This window comes from Pseudophryne corroboree, chromosome 4, assembly GCF_028390025.1.
Source record: "Pseudophryne corroboree isolate aPseCor3 chromosome 4, aPseCor3.hap2, whole genome shotgun sequence".
Classification (NCBI taxonomy): domain Eukaryota; kingdom Metazoa; phylum Chordata; class Amphibia; order Anura; family Myobatrachidae; genus Pseudophryne; species Pseudophryne corroboree.
The window spans coordinates 21414451-21439875 of NC_086447.1; the positions used below are offsets into that span (position 1 = coordinate 21414451).

General features: G+C 46.8%; 1 protein-coding gene across 1 annotated transcript in view; it reads right to left on the reverse strand.

Annotated features, from left to right (window-relative positions):
• The window catches only part of LOC134910759 (vomeronasal type-2 receptor 26-like), a 54385-nt gene extending 29687 nt beyond the window's left edge, over positions 1-24698 (reverse strand). The window contains exons 1-3 of the mRNA XM_063919142.1: positions 24672-24698; positions 24239-24460; positions 23976-24041 (exon numbers count right to left, since the gene is read on the reverse strand). Coding sequence (XP_063775212.1) covers positions 23976-24041; positions 24239-24460; positions 24672-24698 — 315 coding nt within the window. The remainder of the gene's footprint in view (positions 1-23975; positions 24042-24238; positions 24461-24671) is intronic.
• Positions 24699-25425: the final 727 nt, after the last annotated feature.

A 25425-nucleotide genomic window follows, 5' to 3' on the forward strand; every position in this document is an offset into this window, starting at 1 on the left:
TCCAAGACACCCCTGGAGGGCGTATAAATAGTGTGTCACCGTGCCTGCAGCATGGTGAGTGCAGCGTGGTGAACCCAGCAAACCAGCAAGGGGCTCTTTTACACTCTCGCCCCGCTACCGGCATTCCGTCAATCGGGATCCCGAGCGCCGGTTTATCGTAGTAGACCCCTAATCGGGGGTATACAGAGTATGTAATATTTGAAATACTCAGGGTCTCTGTTGATTGTGACACGTGGACCATGTGGCAGTATTATGGAGCAGTGTAGCAATAATCGGTTATTTCTCCAGAGCTGGCGGTGTCTTACACCACTATAATATGCCGGTGACCTGGATGTATGTTAGGTGCCCCGTCATTACAACATGTGACATCACCCATATCAGTTCCCCTATAATTGTATTAGGCACTATCACACACAGTTTATATCTCACTAAGGGCCCGGTTCAGAGCTGATGGTTGCTGTGCGTATTTGCGTAGCGGGTGATCAGCTATTAACTGCGCATGTGCATGTGTGTCGGCAACAACAACAGGCATCGCCGGTCAGTGACAGGCTGGTGTGAAAAGTGTAATCGCACAGCCATTCGCACGGTGAGTGACAGGAGGAGGCCATTTGTGGGTGGTAACCGACTGTTTTCTGGGAGTGTCAGGGAAAGCGCAGACGTGTCCAAGCCTTATCATGGCGGTGTGTGACGTCAGCGTCGGCCCCGATCAGCCTCTTCTCATCACACTGTAGGAGTAAATCCTGGGCTGCGCACACACTGGTAAAATCAATTAACTGATTTGCAGGTGTCCGCTGACTGAATTTTTTTTTTAGCTGGTTGGCATACACATTTGATCACACACTTGCACAGCGAATATACACTCCCCTTTGGGCGACGACTATCTGATCGCAGGAGAACAATTTTACAGTCCGGCAATCAGGTCCTAATCACCCCCTACGTGCTGCCGCCGTGCGATTCCGTTCACCGTGTGTCCCACTCCTGCAGCGTGTGGGTGTGAATCACTCTTATATCATACAGAGCCGAGTCTCTTTCCATTCTGGTAAATCGTCAGATGGTGCACGTCCTCACTGCAGGATTCTGGGTGCCGTGATTTTACACTGGCTCACTTCCAAGGATGTCTATAGAACAATGTGTTATTTTAGATAGGTCTGTCGGTGGCGAGCACATACTAACAGTCAGAGCTGGCCCTGGGCATAGGCAAACTCCGCAAATGCCTGGGGAATTTGGAATGCCTAGGGGCACAAGCAGCTTCTGCTGATTAAAATGATATGCAACATGCCTATATTCTGTGTGTGACTGCGGCTGTATCTGCATACGAAATGCATTGCTATTGTGCGGCATTATGTGTATAAGGTGTACTACAGTACTTTGTGGCGTGACATATAGAAAGGGCACTACTGTGTGGTCTAATGTGAATAAAGAGCAATATGGTGTGGTGTAATGTGAATAAGGGGCACTATTGTGAGGAATAACGTGGTACTTCTGCGTGATGTAACGAGAATAAGAGACACTATCGCATGATATAATGGGAATAAAGTTGCCGTACTGGGTGGCATAGCAGTTAGGAGCTGATTGGCTGGTACTTTATCTCCAGCTACTTTATCTCCAGCTGACGCTTAGTAAATGTCCCCCTTGGCTCTGTATGACATCAGAGTGATTGATACAGACTGGAATCAACTCCCCCCTGTCGGGATTTCAAACATCGGGATGACAGCATCGATATAGTGACCCCAATACATCCTATCCACCAGGAAAACATACTGAACCCAACAAAACAACTTAAGACAATGGAGCTTATTGTAAGAAACAAACAAAAGTTTTGTGGTTAAGGGCGGGATGTACTAACCTCTGCCGTCACGATAACTGCAATTTTCTCTGCGCTCTCACTCCCCGCTCCGCTGCCCGCCGCTCCCCCATCTGCTTTATCATCCCCTTCTCCCTCTTCCTCACCGCCGCGCCCAACTGTGTTCTCTCATCGCTGCGCTCCCCCTGGCCATTTGGCGCATGCGCATCCGGGTTCTGCTCTTCCGGGCATGCGCTGAGTGACTTAATGTGAGCGCATGCCCGGAAAAGCAGAACCCGGATGCGCATGCGCCAATCGGCCAGGGGGAGCGCAGCGATGAGAGAACACAGTGGCTGCGGCGGTGAGGAAGAGGGAGAAGGGGATGAGAAAGCAGATGGGGGAGCGGCGGGCAGCGGAGCGGGGAGTGAGAGCGCAGAGAAAATTGCAGTTATCGTGGCGGTGGAGGTTAGTACATCCCGCCCTTAGCCTGTTCTACTCAATGTTTGTGAAGAAACATCATGTTTTTTTCAAAATTGAGTGTGTGAAATTGTTTTGTCGAATAATTAGTCATTCCGAACATTACATAAATGTATCATACTGTTGTGAGTGACCAAAAAATATCCTTAACAATGTTTTTGTTATATATATTTTTTAATCAGATGAGTGCTAGGTGTCCACTCCTACTGCCTACCCTCCCACCACCCTCTGGAGATGCTATTCCCTCTGGCTTGTGTTGTGCTGCTGGTGCCGATGTGGGATGACCGCCTTTGAGGAGACGTAAATGCGGTGGTTTGTTGAGTTGTTTCCCCAGGACTGCTTGTTTGATGTCAAGTATGTTGGACCACTATCTTTTAAGTCAAATTAGCTATAGTGGCATTTAGGTCGCTGGTGGCTGCATTCTGAGACTCTATTTGGCGCAACATAGTTTGTTGTGTGGTGATATTTGTCTCAAGCCTATGGAGGAAACTTTGATGTCATTTTTGATTATCCTCCATGAGCCTAACAAAACTATCATGGAACCTGTTGTGATCGTCCCTCAACAGTATTAGCCAGTTGTGTCAGTTGTGCATTTTGCCGACTAGCATTTCTGGTAAGTTTGTGGGTGTTACTAGCCTGGCTTCCCATGTATGCAACCTGGTTTTTGAGCCATTCAAGCATACTTGCTAATTAGTTGGCCCAGGTGGAACTAAATACTTGCTCTTGTGTTGGTGGTGCAGGTGGAGCCGGACTCATCTGGGGTACTGGGCTCCTCAAAATTGGTGGTGTTGGCATTGGTAGTGGAATTGCTGTCAGACTGAGGTAAATGTTTCTTGCATTTTAGGATCCCCCTCTCCTCCAGGCTGCGGTTCCTCTTGAATGTCCCCCTCTGGAAGAAAAGTGGCATTGCGTGTAAGTTTCAATTTGTAAAGTTATCTGCTCTGTTCTTTGAGAGTGTTTATTTGATGGGGAACGGATACTAAAAAGCTTCTAAAAATTGTAAAGTAGTGGTGTTGCCCACAAGTTCTATCATTTCATTTTTTACATGATATAATAATCAGACATAATCTGATTGGTTGCTATGGGAAACACCTCCCCTTTAAAAAAAAAACCCACATCTTAGTAAATTTACCCCCTACAATGCTTGGATTATGTGGAAGTGTGTGTGATATTTCTCTTTTTTTTTTGGCATCCCCTTAAAAGGAATGATACTTACTAGCAAGATGAGGAGAACAAGGAGACTGGCATTCTGGGGTGTCCAAGATTCGGCTTGGTGGCCTCGATGACACCTGAGATATGTGGTGATGAGGAGGGCAGATGTCAGCTGAAGAACCTAAAGACCAGTTAACATCTATTACACCTTTGCATTTTTTGTGCCTTCACCAAACACACATTGTTAATTCAATTACCATCAACTTCTTCATCCTCAACACGGGGCTGTGAAGAGACAGTGACAGAGGTGCTGGTAGATCTCTCCTGGACTAAATGTAAACATGTATGAAATTAAGTTTTAAACAACCTGTTTCATTTACATTCTTTGTTGTATACCATATACCAGGGCTGTCAAACTCAAATTCATCGGGGGCCGCATCAGCAGTTTGGTCCCCATCAAAGGGCCGGTTGTATCTGTAGGTCTATGTGTCCACTCTTTATTATCATAAATTAATGTCACTGCATTCAATTATTACTGTTTTTTGTAATAATGTAAGTAATAACTAGCTCTGAAAGGGGGAGACGCAGAGAGAGAGCGCGAGGGGGGAGACGCAGAGGGGGGAGAGACGGAGAGAGGAGCAGAGAGAGGGGGAGACAGAGAGGGGAAATGGATAGTGAGGAGATAGGGATAGAGAGGGGGGAGAGACGGAGAGAGAAAGGGGGGAGACAGACAGAGAGCGAGAAAGGAGGAGAGACGGAGAGTGGGGGGAGACAGAGAGGAAGGAGATGCATAGAGGGGGATACATGAAGAGAGAGGGGGGGCAGAGGAGCGAGAGAGAGGAGGAGCAGCACTTTCCACTTGTACAACAATAGTATTGCATTTTCCTGCCTGGCATCAGTAGTGCTTACAATCAGGGGCTGTCACTGTGCATGGAGATGGCTGCCAGTGACTCTATGCATCCCTCCCATGAACTTTTGGCGCTGGTGACAATCAGGACCGGGGTGTAACAGCCAGGTGTCCGTGTGAACAGCAATAGAGAGAGGGACTTGGAATAGTTAAACAAGTCGGGCACATGCAGCATTTGAGTCTATGGTGGAGGAGCTGAAAGCAGAGCATCTCCTTCTCCCCCTCCGGCCGGGAGTCGGAACCCGAGTCACTGACTGTGCAGTGACTGTCTTAATGCACAGGGCTCCGGGGCACTGGTGGTGGGCAGACAGGCGCAGCGTTGGTGGCGGCATTAAATGAGTCAGTGAGACTCATTGTAATGCCGGAAGCTCGGGGACCTGAACCAGCCCCCACCGCGGGAACAGTCAGCCCCCCTGTCACCGCTCAGAGCTAAAGCAGCATCACCACCCGGAGCTGGCCGCGGGATCACGGAGTACCCAGCCCCGATCCCCGGCTGCGGAACACTGGCAGCTCTCAGACACCAACACCCTCCTCCAGCCGCAGGTTATCCACTGTCCGAAGCACAACTCACCAAATCGAGGAGAGCTGCGCCATCAAGTCCGCACTGGCAAGGCTCCACCTCCTATTTTTAAAGTTTGCAGCCGGGCCACAGAGCCATCAATCAATCTGGCAGGCTAGGGATTGGCTGCAGCGAAGCGCGTCCCACGGACCCACCCATGTTTGAAATGTGAGTCCGCGGGCCATCAGACGAGGTCTGGCGGGCCGGATTTGGCCCGCGGGCCTTGTGTTTGACACCCCTGCCATATACTGTATGATATTTTACTTTTGAATACACTTATGATGAGACCAAAACCAGACATAATACACGATGCCAGCATAAGAATGGTAATCACTCATCATTTTAATAAAAAACTAAAATCTCAAGAACTGTAATTTAACTTGCTGAACCAATTAGGTTTTTAAAAATAAAATAATTTTAAAAAAATGTTGCTTGTGAAATTCTCGACTAAAACAACTTATGTTCCATTTATGTTTGCTATAAGTAAGGCAGCTGCCCATACACATTCTGTTCCCACACAAATGTTGTGAAACTACAAGTCCATCAAGATAATTTTTGAAAGGAAATTTTTAAGTTGTGTTTTGGCATGCTGAAATATATATTGACACAACACATGCTGTAACATTTTGCAGGTGGTGTGGGCCTCTACTATCCAATGATAATTGAAATTACAGTTTACAGGCTACGAGAAAATAAGTAAATGTTATGCACACCAGTGCCTGCAGGAATGTACTGGTGTCTGAACAGAGAGGGATGCAAAACAAATGAACTAACAGACAGACTGGGAAATATGACATCACGTACACAGAAAGTGATAGGGTAACAAAACCAACACAAAGTGAACAGAGAAGCCCAGAGGCTAAGAAACTGGGTGTCTCCCTAGTATTACAAATGCTCAGATGGAAAAAGCAAGATGTTGTGTTTTAATACGTAGAGAACCCGAAATGCTGTTGCTAAGGGCAACAGCAAAACCCTAAAGGGTTACCAACGGGTGTGGCAGCAAACTCCTTGGTCAGAGATGGAATAGTAGACACAAGGAGAGTCTCCACAATCCTAATTCTCACTTGCAGGGCCCAGGTTCAGCTTACTGCCACTAAACTGACACATGGACGCCCTGCACAGTGAGAGAGGATTAAGCATGCAGGTCTGAAAGTACAGCCACAAACCTGCTGGGTTCACAGAATAGCAAAAGAACCTCAGCAGGCTAAACGACTGACTCCAGTCTTACTGCTAGGTCTGGATTGGCAGAGTGTAGTACCAAATCCCCAGGCCTATTTGCAGTAAGCAATAACAAATACAAAGCTACACAGTACTGGCTAATTTTCAGGAACTGACTAACCAACAAATATTCAGCAGCATCTGCTTAATCTGAGAAGAGGCCTTATAAAGCAGGTGCTGTCCACGCCCCACTCAGACCTCACAGACTGTGAGCACAAAAACCAGCACCGGATCCCCTGCCTGTAACCACTGCACAGCAAAAGACCCGAACCGGAGTATCAGCTGCGCTCAGGTTACTCCGCTAGCACTCGTCTCCCGGTTGCCATGACAACGTGGCAGCACAGGGCAGGAGACCCTAACAGTACCCCCCCTCTGACGAGGGGTCAAAGAACCCCTACCACTGGGTTTATCGGGGAACTGCGAGAAGAAAGAGCGTATCAGTCTGGGGGCATGAAGATCACAACTGCGCACCCACGACCGCTCCTCCGGGCCATACCCCTTCCAGTGCACCAAAAATGACAGCCGACCCCGAACCATCTTGGAGTCAAGAATCCTTTCAACAACAAACTCCCTCTGGCCACGTATCAGAAGAGGGGAAGGTCTTCCTCTGGAAGAAGGATTACTAATCGCCCGTTTTAAAAGGGAACAATGAAATGTTTTATTGATACCCAAAGAACGGGGCAGTTCTAACTGAAATGCCACTGGATTGATAACCCTGGTGATCTTATAAGGGCCAATGAACCGGGGGCCTAACTTATGAGATGGCTGTCTCAACTTCAAATTCTTGGTAAACAACCAGACGAAGTCTCCTAATTTGAAGCTGCAGGGTCTTTTCCGCTTATCAAAAACCCTTTTGGTCACTAATGACACAGACACAAGGGTTTTCTTCACTTTCCTCCAAATACCTCTAAGGACCGAAACGACAGAGGAACCACCAGGCGTGGAGTCCAGGGGGTCAAAAGAATTGGCCTTAGGATGATGCCCATACACACAAAGGAAGGGAGATATCCCTGTAGCAGAGTGAGCCGCATTGTTATAGGCAAACTCCGCCATGGACAGATGAGCAACCCAGTCAGTCTGACACTTGGAGACATAACACCTGAGGAACTGCTCCAAGGACTGGTTCACCCTTTCAGTCTGCCCATTAGACTGCGGATGGTAGCCTGACGACAAACTGACAGAAATCTGGAGATCGGAACAAAATGCCCTCCAGAATTTGGCCACAAACTGGGATCCGCGGTCAGAGACCACATCAAGTGGCAACCCGTGGAGACGCACAACATGCAGCATAAATAATTCAGACAGGCGTCTGGCCGATGGCAGCCCAACCAGTGGAACGAAGTGCGCCATCTTCGAAAACCTGTCAACGACAACCCAGATGGCTGTCATCCCCGAGGATTTGGGCAAGTCCACCACAAAATCCATTGAAATGTGGGTCCATGGCTTAGATGGAATAGAGAGTGGATGTAATGGGCCAACAGGAACCCCTCTAGGAGTCTTATTTCGGGCACAGATGTCACATGCCCGAACCCACTGATCCACATCCTTAGCCACCGAGGGCCACCACACCGCCCTAGATAGCAACTCCCGAGTTCTGGCAATACCCGGGTGACCTGCCGACTTCTTGGCATGGAATTCCAAGAACACTCGCTGTCTTAACCTAGGAGGCACAAACAAAAGACCTACCGGAAGGTCTGGAGGAGCCTGCTCCTGTGCTCTAAGGACTAATGACAAGAGGTCCTGGGTAATGCCCACTTTAATACATGATGGGGACACAATGGGCAACGGCTCCTCGGTGGTCTCTTGGATTGGAGCAAAACTCCGCGAGAGCGCATCAGCCTTGATGTTTTTTGACCCAGGGCGATATGTTATCAAAAAATTAAAGCGAGCAAAAAACAAAGCCCATCGTGCCTGCCTGGCATTGAGACGCTTCGCTGACTCTAAATATGCCAAATTCTTATGGTCGGTGAGAATTGAGACCACAATCTAAGCCCCCTCAAGCCAGTGTCTCCGTCTCCACTCCTCGAGTGCATCCTTAATAGCCAACAATTCCCGGTTACCCACGTCATAATTCATCTCGGCAGGCGAAAATTTACGGGAAAAGTAAGCACAGGGATGAAGGCGATTATCAGACACTCCCATCTGAGAGAGCACTGCCCCAATACCCATCTCAGAGGCATCCACCTCCACCACAAAAGGACGCTCTGGATCTGGGTGTCGCAGCACTTTGGCCGAGACAAATGCCCTTTTGAGACGGGCAAAAGCCGATTTGGCCTCACGAGACCAGTGAGCAACATCCGCCCCTTTCTTAGTGAGTGCCACCAAGGGAGCCACTATAGGCGAAAATCCAGCGATAAATCGTCTATAAAAATTTGCAAAGCCCAGGAAACGCTGAAGCGCCTTTAAACTAGTGGGCTGCACCCAATCCAGGACTGCCTGTACCTTGGAACCCTCCATTTGGAAACCTTCTGGGGAGATAATATATCCGAGAAATGCGATTTGCTGAACTTCAAATTCGCACTTTTCCAGCTTCGCCCCAAGCCGGTGGTCTCTGAGTTTCTGGAGGACTAAGCGTACATGCTTCCGATGTTCCTCCAGGGAATGGGAGAAGATTAGGATGTCATCTAAGTATACGACTAAGAATCTATCCAAATATTCCCTGAGCACATCGTTCATTAAATCCTGGAAGACTGCCGGGGCATTACAGAGCCCAAAAGGCATCACCAAATATTCATAATGCCCTGAGTGGGTATTAAAGGCAGTCTTCCATTCATCCCCCTCTCTTATTCGGATTAGATTGTACGCACCGCGTAGGTCAATCTTAGAAAAAATGGTGGCAGTACGAAGCTGGTCAAACAAGACCGAAATGAGAGGCAGTGGGTATGAGTTTTTAATCGTGATACAGTTCAATTCCCTGAAGTCGATGCAGGGTCGCAATGAACCGTCCTTTTTACCCACGAAGAAGAACCCCGACCCAACTGGAGACTGTGAAGGTCTGATAAATCCTTTAGCCAAGTTCTCCTGAATGTACTCTGCCATAGCCTGAGTCTCAGGACGTGACAGGGAGTACAACCTGCACTTGGGAAGCTTAGCATTCGGCAACAAATTAATGGCACAGTCATAGTGGCGATGGGGAGGTAGTACCTCTGCAACTTTTTTGGAGAACACGTCCGCAAAATCTGCATAACACCCTGGCAATCCTGGCAAACTTAGCTGCGAGAGCCTGACTGGAAGGCTCAAGCAACTCCTGAAACAATCAGTACCCCAACTAAGAATCTCCCCAGAGACCCAGTCAAATTGAGGATTGTGGGCCCTTAACCAGGGTAACCCCAACACCAATGGGGCAAAAGTACAGACAGTCACATAAAAGGACAATTTTTCAGAGTGTGTGGCTCCAATAAACAAAGAAATCTGGCTAGTGCAAGAGGTAATTTTACCCTGGGATAATGGTTCCCCGTTTAACCCACAAATTTCAATTTCCGACGCCAAGGGTACTAAGGAAACAGAGTGTTTCAGGGCGAATTGGCGGTCCATAAAAACCCCATCGGCCCCACTGTCCACAAAGGCCTCAGTCATGACAGTTTGACCGAGGATCTTCAAGGTCACCGGAATGATAAAAGTCTTCTTGGGAAATTCTGACTTCTGGCCTGACAGGATATTTCCCATCACCCTCAGGCCCTGAAGTTTTCCGGCTTTTCTGGGCATGATACTACCACATGACCCTTATTCCCACAGTACAAACACAACCCCTGCTGTCTCCTCCGCGTCTTCTCACGCGAGGAGAGGCGGGTAGCCCCAATCTGCATAGGCTCCTCGGAAAATTCCTCAGAGTCTGAGGTTCCCTTGGGAAAGAAGGATACCTTGGTCTCCCTTTCAAGCCTGCACTCTCTCAGCCGTCTATCCACCCGGATGGATAACTGCATGAGCTGATCCAAGCTATTAGGCAAGGGATATTGTACCAGTTGGTCTTTTATCTGGTTAGAAAGACCTCTTCGGTACTGGTGTTTCAGGGCTGAGTCATTCCACTGGGTATCATGGGCCAACCTCCGAAACTCCGTACAGTAAACCTCAACTGGCCTTCGCCCTTGCTTAAGGATCGAAATCTGAGCCTCGGCTGAGGCCGTCTTGTCAGGGTCATCATACAACATGCCCAGTGCCGTAAAAAAAGCATCAACACTTTTAAGCAACGGACAATCAGGCTGCAACCCATATGCCCAGACCTGTGGGTCTCCTTGTAGCAAGGAAATCACTATGCCCACCCGCTGAATCTCTGACCCAGAAGACTGAGGCCTAAGCAGGAAATATAGCTTGCAGCTCTCCTTGAAACAAAAGAACTGCGAGCGATCTCCAGAAAAACGATCCGGAAGATTTACTTTCGGCTCCTTAACCCCTGAAGGTGCTGCTGCTGCGGGAGCTCCGCCAGCGGCCTGGGAGGTGTGCATTTTAATGGACAAATCACTAAATTGACGAGTCAGGACCTGCACCTGATCGACCACCTGTTGCAACGTATTTTGAGGGGTATGCTCCATATTCCCACAAAATTTCAACAGGAGTATTGGGCTGCTGAATATGTTATGCACACCAGTGCCTGCAGGAATGTACTGGTGTCTGAACAGAGAGGGATGCAAAACAAATGAACTAACAGACCGACTGGGAAATATGACATCACGTATGTTATGATTCCCGTACTCCAGACCAGAGGAGATCTTATGGCAGAGGTCTGAGTACTGGGAAAATATGCTGGTTGTGGGAGCAGGAGAGCCTAGTAACCCCTGGCGCCCTAACTCCGTTGTCTCGCCCGTGTTATCAGAAATCCCCTGCGAGACTATGGTTGCTTGAGCCCATGGCAGCCGCGTTCGAAGGGCGGATTATGTCTGCCCAACCCCGATGCCCCCGCAGGTCTTAATGGGAGACAAAGGGAAATCCGAGACAGGGTGATAACAAGGGGCCCTCTGACTAAGCAACCAGGCCAGGGGTTACAAGCTAACTAACTTAAACAAAAGGTATGTGCGGACTAGCCGCCAGGGAAAAGGACAACCAAAGATCCACTGATCCGTTACTCCTATCCAGCACCGCTGGATACCAGAGTGGATCTGTGGAAGCGGAATCCTCCGCAAAAGCTCCAGAACACAAATAAACTAAATAATAAACAGTAAGCGGACAAGCCGCAACACACGGCTGCGCCGCGACTCACGAACACCACAAGATGTTAAAGGTGCTCGGTCAGACTCCAGGAATAGATGACAAACTTCCGAGTACAGGATCTCTGAGGACAGGAACAACCGGATTGAGCAGGACTGGAAACTCTCTGTAGCAGACACAGGCAAACAGGAAGCTATCACCGGCGTCTGTAAGAAGTCCTGAGGGTGCCTTTATTCAGGAACCCTCCAATCAAGATCCAGACAGGGTAATCTCAGGAAATGCCGTGCAGCTTGCATGCTGCACGGCTAGGACATAATAAAGTAATCAGGACAGACCCAGCAACGGGGAACGCGGCTGAACGTGGCGTCCCCGTTGCTAAGGTCAGAGCGGCTCCGTGCGCCCGGCGTCTAGCGTTGCCAGGGAGCCGGCGGCTGAACGCGCACGGCGTCCCTGGTTGCTAGGCGCCGGGCCGCACCGACGAGCGGACCCCGGCGCCTAACAGTACCCCCCCCTTGAGGAGGGGTCAAGGAACCCCTAAAGCCAGGTTTCTGAGGAAATTCTCGAAAAAATGCCCTTTTGAGCCTCGGGGCATGGAGGTCCTCATCCAGGACCCAAGACCTTTCCTCTGGCCCATAACCTCTCCAATGCACCAAAAAATAAAGCCGACCCCGGGACAACTTGGAATCGAGAACCTTCTCCACCAAGAACTCCTGCTGACCCTGTACATTTATTGGTGATCTCCCCTGAGATATTTTACGAGGAAATCTACTGGACGAAACATATGGTTTAAGCAATGAGCAATGGAAGGTATTTCCGATCCGTAAAGTTTTTGATAAACGTAACCGGAAAGCAACTGGATTGACTTTTTTGATAATGAGAAATGGTCCAATAAATCTAGGACCCAATCTGGCTGAGGTTTGTCGAAGTTTAATGTTGCGAGTCGACAACCACACCCTGTCTCCTACTTTAAAAGTGCACGGCCGCCGGAACCTGTCAGAAAATCTTTTTTCCCGGAAAGCTGCTTTTCTGAGAGCCAGGTGCACTTTTTTCCAAATAAGTTTAAGATGAGAGGTCAGAGCCAGAGAGGAGACAGAGGAATGTTGAAAAAATGAATTAGCTCTGGGGTGAAAACCAAAAACTGCAAAAAATGGAGACACATTGGTGGAGGAATGACAGGCATTATTATAAGCAAACTCCGCCAATGGAAGAATCTCCGACCAGTCATTTTGGAGTTTGGCCGAGTACAAACGCAAATATTGTTTAAGGGATTGGTTAACTCGCTCAGTCTGTCCATTGGATTGGGGATGATAGCCGGAGGTTAATGATAATTTCATCTTTAACGAAGCACAAAAAGACTTCCAAAATTGTGCAATGAATTGTGGACCCCTGTCAGAAACAATATCAGTGGGTAAGCCATGGAGTCTGAAAACATGGCGGAGGAACAAGACTGCCAATCCCTGGGCAGATGGCAATCGGGGAAGAGCAATGAAATGGGCCATTTTGCTAAAACGGTCCACTACCACCCATATGACTCGGCATCCGGCTGACAGAGGGAGGTCCACCACAAAATCCATGGAGATATGCGACCATGGCCTAAGAGGAACATTCAAGGGCATAAGTTGACCTATAGGCAAAGAACGGGGAACTTTATGCTGTGCACAGACCTGACACGAAAAAACAAACTCTTTAATGTCTTTGGAAAGACCAGGCCACCATACTGAGCGGGAGACTAATTCCAAAGTCTTAGCGATTCCTGGATGCCCGGCAACTTTGCTATCATGAAACTCTGTCAAAACAGTTGCTCTCAAAAACTCAGGGACAAAAAGACGACCAGCAGGAGTATTTCCAGGAGCTTGATGTTGAAGCAGCTTTAACTGGGTAAATACATCCTGTGTGAGGCCTGCCTGAATGACTGAAGACGGAAGTATGGGAGTAACAGGACTGTTGTCTTGAACTGGAAGAAAACTGCGTGACAGGGCATCTGCCTTAGTATTTTTGGAACCTGGCCTGAAGGTGATAATGAATTTGAAACGAGTAAAAAATAAAGCCCAACGAGCCTGCCGGGCATTCAGTCGTTTAGCTGATTCAATGTATTGAAGATTTTTGTGATCAGTCAAAACTGAAATGGTATGGGTCGCTCCTTCAAGCCAATGCCTCCACTCCTCGAAAAGCCCATTTAATAGCCAGCAATTCCCGGTTACCAACATCGTAGTTGGATTCTGCAGATGAGAATTTCCTGGACATAAAGGCACAAGGATGTAATTCAAGGGAATCAGGATCCTTTTGAGAAAGGATAGCCCCTACTCCAACCTCCAAGGCATCAACCTCAACAATGAAAGGCAATTCTGGGTTGGGATGTCTAAGGACGGGGGCTGAGACAAAGGCTTGTTTCAAGGCCTGAAAAGATAACTCAGCTTCACGTGACCAATTGGTAGGATCTGCTCCCTTCTTAGTCAGTGCCACAATGGGAGCTATTAGGTCAGAGAAAGAGTGAATAAATCTTCTATAGTAGTTCGCAAACCCTAAAAAGCGCTGAATTGCTTTTAAGTTGGTGGGTTGCGCCCAACTAAGGATGGCTTGGAGCTTCTTTGGTTCCATACGGAATCCCCGAGGGGAAATAATGTACCCTAAAAAGGATACCTCCGTGACATGAAATTCACACTTCTCCAGCTTGGCATATAGGTGATTTTCACGTAATTTCTTTAGCACCTGATGCACCTGGGTAACATGTTGTTCTACAGAGTCAGAATATATCAAAATATCGTCTAAATAGACTACAACGAATCTTCCAAGAAACTCACGGAGCACATCGTTAATGAGATCCTGGAAAACTGCCGGAGCGTTAGACAGGCCGAATGGCATAACCAGATACTCATAGTGGCCTGACTGAGTACTGAATGCCGTTTTCCACTCATCCCCTGACTTGATTCTGATGAGGTTATATGCTCCTCTCAGGTCAATCTTAGAAAAAATCACAGCTGAACGTAGCTGATCAAAGAGGACAGAGATCAGCGGCAGAGGGTAAGTATTCTTTACTGAGATTTTATTCAAAGCTCTAAAGTCAATGCAGGGTCTGAGTGAACCATCCTTCTTCTCTACGAAGAAGAAACCTGCACTTAAAGGGGATTTAGATGGCCTGATAAATCCTTTCCCAAGGCTTTCTTTCACATACTCATTCATGGCCACAGTTTCAGGACCAGACAATGCATATTCCTTTAGGCAACGTGGCACCAGGAATTAACTCAATGGCACAATCATAAGGCCTATGGGGAGGCAAAATATCCGCATTGCCCTTGGAAAATACATCAATAAAATCCTGGTATTCCCCAGGAATAGGTGCGGGAACGGCGGCAGCTACTCGGATAGGAAGCGTAATACATTCTTTATTACAGATGGTACCCCATTGTAATATCTCCCCAGACTGCCAATCAACGATGGGATTATGAAAGGCCAGCCAAGGGTGACCCAGAACCACAGGAACTGCTGGACAATGAGTAAGGAAAAACTCAATCTTTTCAGAATGCAGAGCTCCCACCGAGAGTAACACAGGAGGTGTACATAGAGAAATAACCCCATTGGACAAGGGACTCCCATCTAAACCATGCATGGTGACACACCTACCCAAGGTTAACTGAGGAATTCCTAAGGCCTTGGCCCATGTTAAATCCATAAAGTTTCCTGCAGCTCCACTGTCCACAAAAGCAGAGACCGAGGAACAGAGGCTGCCAAAGGAAACTTTAGCAGGAACCAACAGTGAATTATTTGAGGAGATGAGCTGCAGACCAAAGTGAACCCCCTCACAACTCACTTGGTCAGAAAGTTTCCCGACTTGTTCGGACAACTACGGGCAAAATGTCCCTTACCTCCACAGTATAAACAAAGACCAGGAGACAATTTGGAGAGACCAATCTGCATAGGCTCCTCCATGTCTACAGGAATGGAAGGAACACAAGGAGTAGACCCGACAGATGCCCCTTTTTCAGCCCTCCGCTCTCTGAGGCGACGATCTATCTTAATAGAGAGCTCCATGAGTTTATCGAGAGTCTCAGGAGCGGGATACTGAAGGAGACTGTCTTTTAAAGATTCAGATAAGCCGAGGCGAAACTGACTGCGCAGGGCTGGGTCATTCCATCCACAGTCGTTCGACCAACGGCGAAACTCCGTACAATAATTCTCTGCGGGATTCCTACCCTGTCTAAGAGCACGCAACTGACTCTCCGCGGACGCCTCTCTATCAGGGTCGTCATACAATAGCCCTAAAGATTTTAAAAAGGCGTCTACAGACGATAAGGCCGGATCGTCTGTCTTTAAACCAAAAGCCCAGGTCTGAGGATCCCCCTGAAGCAGAGAAATAATAATTCCAACCCGCTGAGCCTCCGTACCTGAGGAGACTGGTCTTAAACGAAAATAAAGTTTACAAGACTCTTTAAAATTAAAACACTGTTTTCTATCCCCAGAAAAACGGTCAGGCAGATGCATTTTTGGTTCAGGGATGACCCTCGGGGAAGTCCGTAACAGATCTTCCTGTGACCTCACCCGGAGGGACAGATCCTGAACCATCTGAGTAAGTTCTTGAATCTGACTAACTAGAAGCTGGCCAGGATTTGGCCCAACACCGGCGGGATTCATAAGGCTGACAAATTCTCCCAACTGAATAAGTGAAAAAATTAACTCCTGTTAAGTTAAATCTTTTCTTTTGTCTGGCCGGTGATAATGTTATGATTCCCGTACTCCAGACCAGAGGAGATCTTATGGCAGAGGTCTGAGTACTGGGAAAATATGCTGGTTGTGGGAGCAGGAGAGCCTAGTAACCCCTGGCGCCCTAACTCCGTTGTCTCGCCCGTGTTATCAGAAATCCCCTGCGAGACTATGGTTGCTTGAGCCCATGGCAGCCGCGTTCGAAGGGTGGATTATGTCTGCCCAACCCCGATGCCCCCGCAGGTCTTAATGGGAGACAAAGGGAAATCCGAGACAGGGTGATAACAAGGGGCCCTCTGACTAAGCAACCAGGCCAGGGGTTACAAGCTAACTAACTTAAACAAAAGGTATGTGCGGACTAGCCGCCAGGGAAAAGGACAACCAAAGATCCACTGATCCGTTACTCCTATCCAGCACCGCTGGATACCAGAGTGGATCTGTGGAAGCGGAATCCTCCGCAAAAGCTCCAGAACACAAATAAACTAAATAATAAACAGTAAGCGGACAAGCCGCAACACACGGCTGCGCCGCGACTCACGAACACCACAAGATGTTAAAGGTGCTCGGTCAGACTCCAGGAATAGATGACAAACTTCCGAGTACAGGATCTCTGAGGACAGGAACAACCGGATTGAGCAGGACTGGAAACTCTCTGTAGCAGACACAGGCAAACAGGAAGCTATCACCGGCGTCTGTAAGAAGTCCTGAGGGTGCCTTTATTCAGGAACCCTCCAATCAAGATCCAGACAGGGTAATCTCAGGAAATGCCGTGCAGCTTGCATGCTGCACGGCCAGCACATAATAAAGTAATCAGGACAGACCCAGCAACGGGGAACGCGGCTGAACGTGGCGTCCCCGTTGCTAAGGTCAGAGCGGCTCCGTGCGCCCGGCGTCTAGCGTTGCCAGGGAGCCGGCGGCTGAACGCGCACGGCGTCCCTGGTTGCTAGGCACCGGGCCGCACCGACGAGCGGACCCCGGCGCCTAACAACGTACACAGAAAGTGATAGGGTAACAAAACCAACACAAAGTGAACAGAGAAGCCCAGAGGCTAAGAAACTGGGTGTCTCCCTAGTATTACAAATGCTCAGATGGAAAAAGCAAGATGTTGTGTTTTAATACGTAGAGAACCCGAAATGCTGTTGCTAAGGGCAACAGCAAAACCCTAAAGGGTTACCAACGGGTGTGGCAGCAAACTCCTTGGTCAGAGATGGAATAGTAGACACAAGGAGAGTCTCCACAATCCTAATTCTCACTTGCAGGGCCCAGGTTCAGCTTACTGCCACTAAACTGACACATGGACGCCCTGCACAGTGAGAGAGGATTAAGCATGCAGATCTGAAAGTACAGCCACAAACCTGCTGGGTTCACAGAATAGCAAAAGAACCTCAGCAGGCTAAACGACTGACTCCAGTCTTACTGCTAGGTCTGGATTGGCAGAGTGTAGTACCAAATCCCCAGGCCTATTTGCAGTAAGCAATAACAAATACAAAGCTACACAGTACTGGCTAATTTTCAGGAACTGACTAACCAACAAAGATTCAGCAGCATCTGCTTAATCTGAGAAGAGGCCTTATAAAGCAGGTGCTGTCCACGCCCCACTCAGACCTCACAGACTGTGAGCACAAAAACCAGCACCGGATCCCCTGCCTGTAACCACTGCACAGCAAAAGACCCGAACCGGAGTATCAGCTGTGCTCAGGTTACTCCGCTAGCACTTGTCTCCCAGGTGCCATGACGACGTGGCAGCACAGGGCAGGAGACCCTAACAGTTTGCTATAAGTAAGGTAGCTGCCCATACACATTCTGTTCCCACACAAATGTTGTGAAACTACAAGTCCATCAAGATAATTTTTGAAAGGGTATTATTAAGTTGTGTTTTGGCATGCTGAAATATATATTGACACAACACATACTGTAACATTTCGCAGGTGGTGTGGCCCTCTACTATCCAATGAGAATTGAAATTACAGTTTACAGGCTATGAGAAAATAAGTAAACATAGTAAATATTTGATCAAATTATACTTTTTCAGGCCAAAATAGTTCCAAAAAACAATTGCACTGCACAGGCACATCATCACTCTCCTCATCAGAATAGTGTGGCACCTCAACTGCCACCTGCCCCACCGCACTACCCTCAGCCACCAACATAACAGACTAAACACTAAACAAATCAAATGAAAGGACAAATGCACTCTTCCACTCCAACTACACGAACAGTACACACCACACAGACACACACAATGACAAAAGACTTAAAAAAATAGACACAGACAGTAAATGAAGACAAACTATTAATAAACAAGACAATATTAAAGACAAGTCAACTTTCACACACAGTACAGCACTCACAAATCGCTAAATTAATTAAACATCTCAGCAACTCCAAGAACAACACAATCTCTCCACACTCCTCTAACTAAACCACATGAGGTTCGGATGGTTTGCGGTGTATTTATATGCCTGGGACATGACCCTTCCACGTCTGACACTTTCTACCAATCATGCACGGCCTGAAGTGACTTTGGTACATGGCCGTATTTCTCGGAATGGGGCCTCACTTGGAAAATACAAACTGGTCTCAAATGTAACCATGTCCAGCAGAGTTTGACAAATGCAGCAGGAAAACACAGCTCAGGCAGGAGCTCATGGGGGTAATTCAGACCTGTTCTCTAGCAGACGATTTTTGCACTGCTGCGATCAGATAGTCGCCGCCCATAGGGGAGTGTATTTTAGCTTTGCAAGTGTGCGATCGCATGTGTAGAGAGCTGTACAAACAGATCTTGTGCAGTCTGCGGGCAGCCCAGGACTTACTCAGCCGCTGCGATCACTTCAGCCTGTCCGGGACCGGAATTGACGTCAGGAACCCTCCCTGCAAACGCTTGGGAATGCCTCTTTTCTTATTTTTTACTTATTTATAGATGATGGGGATGGCAACGGGGACCAGATTTGAGCTTGGCTACATCTACCTATACATGGAAGAGTTTGAAGATCAACATGTGTAGCTTCTCAATTCTAAAGGGTTCTGTGAAGACCAAAGAAGTTCAAGACCATGTTGAGCAGAACTATTTTGTTGGGTCAGAGGCCAGATATGGGACTATGGGGTGCTTTCCCTTATGGGTAGTTCAAGTTGTTATGACATTTGCTTTGATTGAGTTTGGCATGTATGTTTCAAATCCTATGAGTAACATGACAGATGGTAGAGGAATTTCACATAATATGTCTAATGGCACTGATTATGGATTTTATCTGCAGGTAGGAGGACAGAGCAAGATCTGCATGGAGCTAGGGTGTGCTTTCACGGTCACCCTGCAAAACAGTGGATATGGAGATTTAATCCAAAGGAATACAAAGAACCCCAGTATTACCATACAATGGGTGGAACCAGGGCCGGTTCCTGGGCTTCTGGCGCTCCGGGCGGCATTAGGGGGCGTGGCTTCATAAGGGGGCGTGGTCATATACGCCCCCTGTACAGACTAAAATGATGTGCGGTGCGCGATGACGTCATTGCGCACCGCACAGTAAAGGACCTCTCCACGAAGGGAAACTAGACGCGTACGCTTCTAGTTTCCCTTCCCAGCGGCAGCGGGGGGGCAGTGGCCAGCGGCAGCAGGCGGGCAGTGGGGGCACACAGCAGCAGCGGATCTTGCCCTGGTGTGGCACCCTCCGGAAGGCGGCGCCCCGGGGAAAAGTCCTGCTTGCCCGTGGCAAGATCCGCTACTGGGTGGAACCATATGACATTCTTTCCTGAAGGATATACATAAGGATTGTAATTATTAGGACACACGTGTTTTTGGTGATGGAACTATTTGTAGCCAGTGATCACTCCATAAATTTTATTAGGATCATCTGCTACAAATAGTTGGAGCGCGGCATTGCCATGCACTATAGCAAAGATGATCATGGCTACATCTGTGAGTATATATATATATATATATATATATATATACAGTATATATACGGAATATTCCGAAATACGGACTTTTTTGAGTGAGAGTGAGATAGTGAAATCTTTGTTTTTTGATGTCTCAAAGTACACAAAGTTATAAAAAAATATTGTATTAAATGACCTTCAGGCTGTATGTATAAGGTGTATATGAAACATAAATGCATTCTGTGGTTAGATTTAGGTCCCATCACCATTATATCTCACTATGGTATGCAATTATTCCAAAATACGGAAAAATCCTATATCCAAAATATCTCTGGTCCCAAGCTTTTTGGATAAGGGATACTCAACCTGTATACTCAACCTGTATATATATATATATATATATATATATATATCAGAATAGGGCATATATTTATAAATATATATTATATTAAGAAGATGTTTTATTATTATTCACATTAGTCCCAGGTCTATAGGAGAAACATCATACCTTACAAATAGCCAAATGGGAAAACTGCTTCAGGCACCAGCCACTACTAAGTGCACTTTGGAGGATTTAAAGAGGGGTCATTCTGAGTTGATCGCTCGCTAGCTACTTTTAGCAGCTGTGGAAACGCATAGTCGCCGCCCACTGGGGCGTGTATTTTTCCTTTGCTTTACACATTTTGTGCAGAACAAGACTAGCCCTGTAGTTACTTATTCTGAGCGATGATTGCTGCAACAAAGTCCCCGGAATTGACGACTGCGTTTTTCCAAACACTCCCAGAAAATGGTCAGTTGCCACCCAGAAACTCCCACTTCCTGTCAATCTCCTTGCGTTCGGCTGTGTGAACGGAATCGTTGCTAGATCCTGTGCTAAACCACAAAGCTCTTTGTACCCGTACGACGCGCATGCGCATTGCGGCATGTTCGCATGCGCAGAGTCGCCATTTTTTTCAATGATTGCTACGCAGCAAACAACGGCAGCTAGCGATTCATTCGGAATGACCCCCATTGTGACCAGGAGGTGCTAAGAGGACAGGTGTTAATTCATCTAGCTGCAGACCGGCAGCCCAAATAAACCACAGATGCTAGGGTCTAACAATAATACTTTAATTATTTTACAGTAATCAATTGTCACTGCCTTAATTATTGATTAGCATTTTTTTTCTTTTTTTTTTCAATCCTTAAAAATTTTGGGCAGAAGCCTGCTGTGCGGTACATCTCTACCTCGCCAAAGCCACCATCAACTATAGAGGCCAGGAAGCGCTGCAGTCAGTCTCTACATCCAAATCAAATTATTTACAATCTTTTTAACTAAATATAATATTTTTATTAATTTTAAAAAAATGGGCTATAACATTACTTCTCTCTACATGTTCCTATTACTACATATATGGACCTTTCTTAGGGTTTTTTCTATTCTCATTTCTTATATTCTTCACTTTATCAATGAAATCAATTATTCTTAATCTCAGTTATTATTATTCTAATTAAATTTAGGGTTTGATGAGCAATGAAAAGACTGGAAATGTTGACCGGTGATCTTACAGTGTACCTACCATTTTATAGAATGTGCTTGATAAATGCCACCCCAAAGCGCAAACCCTTAATTCATTAAAATGGGACGTTATTCCGCCGGCTCTTGTGTCCTGATCACCCTTTTTCTACAAGAATAATTTTTCTTAGATAGACCAACAGGATATTGGGGCTCATTCCAAGTTGCACAGGGCTAGTCAGCCCCGCATGTCAGTGCCGCACCCCCCGCAGAAGTGCAAAGGCATCGCACAGCGGCACTTCAAGAGTAGTTCAAAGCCAGCGCAACTTTAGCGTGCTGGCCAGGAGCTACTCGTCGCTCCCCGGCCTGCAGCAGTTGTGTGTGAAGCCACGCAGCTGCATGCGGCACGCCCCCCGTTCGGTTCAGCCACGCAGCCGTTTCGCTCCCTCCCACCCAGCGATCGCAGCCCTGTTACGACCTTCGGCACATGTGCAGTAGGAACCCGATCGCTCAGCTGCGACAAAAAGCAGCGAGCGAACGGGTCAGAATGACCCCCATTAAGCGGCACATTGCCCTCGTGTTCTGTTACTGATGCAGTAATATTCCCTCTGCCTCGTCGTCCTTACCCACCGCTTCTATTCTTCATGCAGTCTCTTTATCGACTCTATATCTGCCACCAGTTACTTTCTGTGTGTTGCACAAAAATACATTGCATCTATGTATTTCTAATCCATTGTATGTTATAGGTTTCTGACATCAAATATTCAATACAATATTGAACGTTTTGAGGTGCTCATATATAACATGGACTATAAATGACAACAGATGAACACTAAGGATATTACTAGCAATGTAGAAGATTAAACATGTACAAATGAATCTCTCCTTATAAATTCAGAGTCACATCAGGACACCTGACTCTCCACCATCTCACTCGCCCTTCCCTCTTTTCCTCCACTTTGCTCCTTCCCTTTCCAGAAGGGGTGATATGGGAGCGCTAGTGTTTATTATTGTATGTACCTGCAAAGTAAAAAAACAAATATTTTTTTAAAAACAATTAATTAGCATTAAAAAATGCTGCTGCTGTGTTGCAGAATGTTTACACTCTTTTTTTAGTACTTTTGTTGGGATACCGGACAGCCGGTATAGAGGTTGCTGGTGTCAGAGTTTCCGTGTCTTTTGCGGGCGGGGAGGTGGATTCCCTGTCTACCTGTCCCTATCCTGCCTTCCTTTGGTTACTCGTCCTGGCTGTCGTCCTCCGTTCCTGGCGTGTTTCACAAAACCAGAAGAGATCGCTCAGTGACTTCCGGTGTGACGTACATCCGGTTTCCCAGCCTCCAACGCGTTTCGTGACTGAGCACTTCGTCAAGGATGATTGTTGTACCTGTGCAACTTATCCCACAAGTGTTGGAGTGCACTTCCCACCGCAGTTATTGTCCCCTTTGCTGTGGGGCACATGCTAATTGATTGAGTCCTTATTGGACTTATCTAGACAAGTTATGTTCCGTTTATTGGTGTTGTTATACTTTATCCTGATCATGTGCCAGATTTTTCATTAACTGCTCTGTTCAGAATATTTTTGTTCATGTATGTTTAATTATGTAGTTCCTACTTAACAATGACTTACCTTTACTTATTACTGTATGAGTTTTTATTCAGTTATATGCATAGTTTTGTTACCACAGTAATAAAAAGAGTTACAAAAAACAATAATTGTGATGCTGTAATGGAGAAAAATATATCATTATGGTAAAAAAAAAACTGGTCACAGAAAAGTCTAAGAGGTCTATTCATCAAGCACTGCAGAGCATTGCGGCTTGGATTTCCTTCTTTAGTATCCTGCTTGCTATGAGTAGCAATGGTGTAGACAAAGGAGGTCATTCCGAGTTGATCGCTCGCTAGCAGTTTTTAGCAGCTGTGCAAACGCTATGCCGCCTCCCACTGGGAGTGTATTTTAGCTTAGCAGAAGTGCGAACGGTTGTATCGCAGAGCGGTTACAAAATAATATTGTGCCATTTCAGAGTAGCTTTAAACCTACTCAGCGCTTGCGATCACTTCAGCCCATTCAGTTCCGGATTTGAAGTCATGAGCACAGCCACGCCTGCGTTTTTCCTGGCACGCCAGCATTTTTTCGAACACTCCCTGAAAAACGGTCAGTTGCCACCCAGAAACTCCCACTTAATGTCAATCACTCTACGACAACCAGTGCGACTGAAAAGCTTTGCTAGACCTTGTGTGAAACTACCTCATTCGTTGTGATAGTACGTCACGTGTGCACATTGCGCCGCATACGTATGCGCAGAAGTGCCAGTTTTTTGCCTCAACGCTGCACAGCGAAAGAATGCAGCTAGCGATCAGCTCGGAATGACCACCAAAAGCACAAGAGCAATTCAACATTGCTCTGGTGCCGAGACAGCTCATCCAATGATCCCTATAACCACTAATTTTGTAGCAGTGAAAATTTGCACTGCCGATGCTCAGCAGACAAACTGGGGGCAGAGGGAACTCATCATTCAGATCTCTTTTTGCAACCTAGAACTCCTTCCCTCAGGATAGAACATAGGTCTAGGAACAAGCAATGTCAAGCTCAAAAACGTTAGTATTTTTGGAGGTTGATGAATTTAGGAACCCATAATATTGTAAGGGGACAGCAGGCCAGATCGTGACTCACAGGTAAGCAGGAGATATCCATGATATCGTCTGCATAACCTTCATAATGAATGACCCTGATACTCAACTTACAAAAAAAGTAGGAGAAAAGTTTACTTTTCACCTAGTGTTGTAGAGATTGATGAATAATGACTAGACCCCCAAGTATTTCACTAGAGTCTGCAGTAACGTTTTTGGAAAAAGAGCAGAATTCTGGAGCTGTCATCACATTACTGAATTTGCTTTTAATTTTTACATTAAATAGAAAGTTGACTCTAATGGTACCTGAAGAAATTTTGGAGGCCACTGAATGGCACTCCTGTTTACATGAAGTTGATAATCCTGTCCATCGCCATAAATATGTCCGACTTGCTTCTTTTGTATACTTTTGTCAGGCAGAAAGATGGCATTTAATAAATCAAACTTGGCTGGAGAGTCTCCATTATCAAAGCGTATCTCCTCTCCTCCTGGCGTAGTAAACCGTATATTCTTCAGGTATCTGTTAACCTGGAAATCAGTGTTAGAGAACCGTCAGTGAGTATAACCACAGAATGGGCCTCATATAGAGATGGGTACAGACGCGGCTGTGTCTATTGGCGGTCGCATGCTTGTGACTTTGTGTAAGTTCTGCTTCAAACCACATCCGTGTGTACAAGTGTGCGTCTGAACCTGCAATGGTAAAAGTGGCCACTCTGAGATGCTGTACATGATGTCATACTGTTGGTACAACTTTAGATGCCACCATGTTTGCACCAGCGACACTTGCATCAGTCTAATGACCGGTGCAGATGTTCCTTCTTAGTGTGGCCTCCTGCTGTATGACATGTGTGTGACTGTGTACACAGCTGCTGTTACCGACACGCCCACAACATTCTGATAGCACGCCCATGAGATGGACATTATTGCACATATTACTAGTCACATCTGGGTCACTGCCTGGGAACATCCTGTACTTTTCCCAAACATATCTTATACCATGCACATCAATTGCACATGTACCTTTGTGCATACACACTATGGTACACATGAACAATAGGAGATTTTAGGGATTATATACATGTGCAAGGGCAAAACATTGCTCAACTCTGTGAACCTAAAGCCCTTACCCAAACCTCTCTCATTTACATCTCTGACCTTATCTCCCTCTACACTCCCACCCGTCCTCTTCGCTCTGCTAATACACGCCGACTATCCTGCCTACTGATTACTTCCTACCACTCCTACCTTCAAGATTTAAGTGCTGATCTCTTCTATGGAATACTCTAGTTCTCTTCCCCAGACTCTCTACCTATCTATAAAACTTCAAATGGGCTTTTAATAACCACTTCTTCACCAAAACCTAGTATAATCCCATTCTAACCCTCTGTTCCTTGCTCACTGTCTGCCCCATCTGTGTCACCCCTGTCTGTCTGCCCCTACCCTTTAGAATGTAAGCTCTCATGAGCAGGGCCCTCATCCCCTCATGAGCTTAT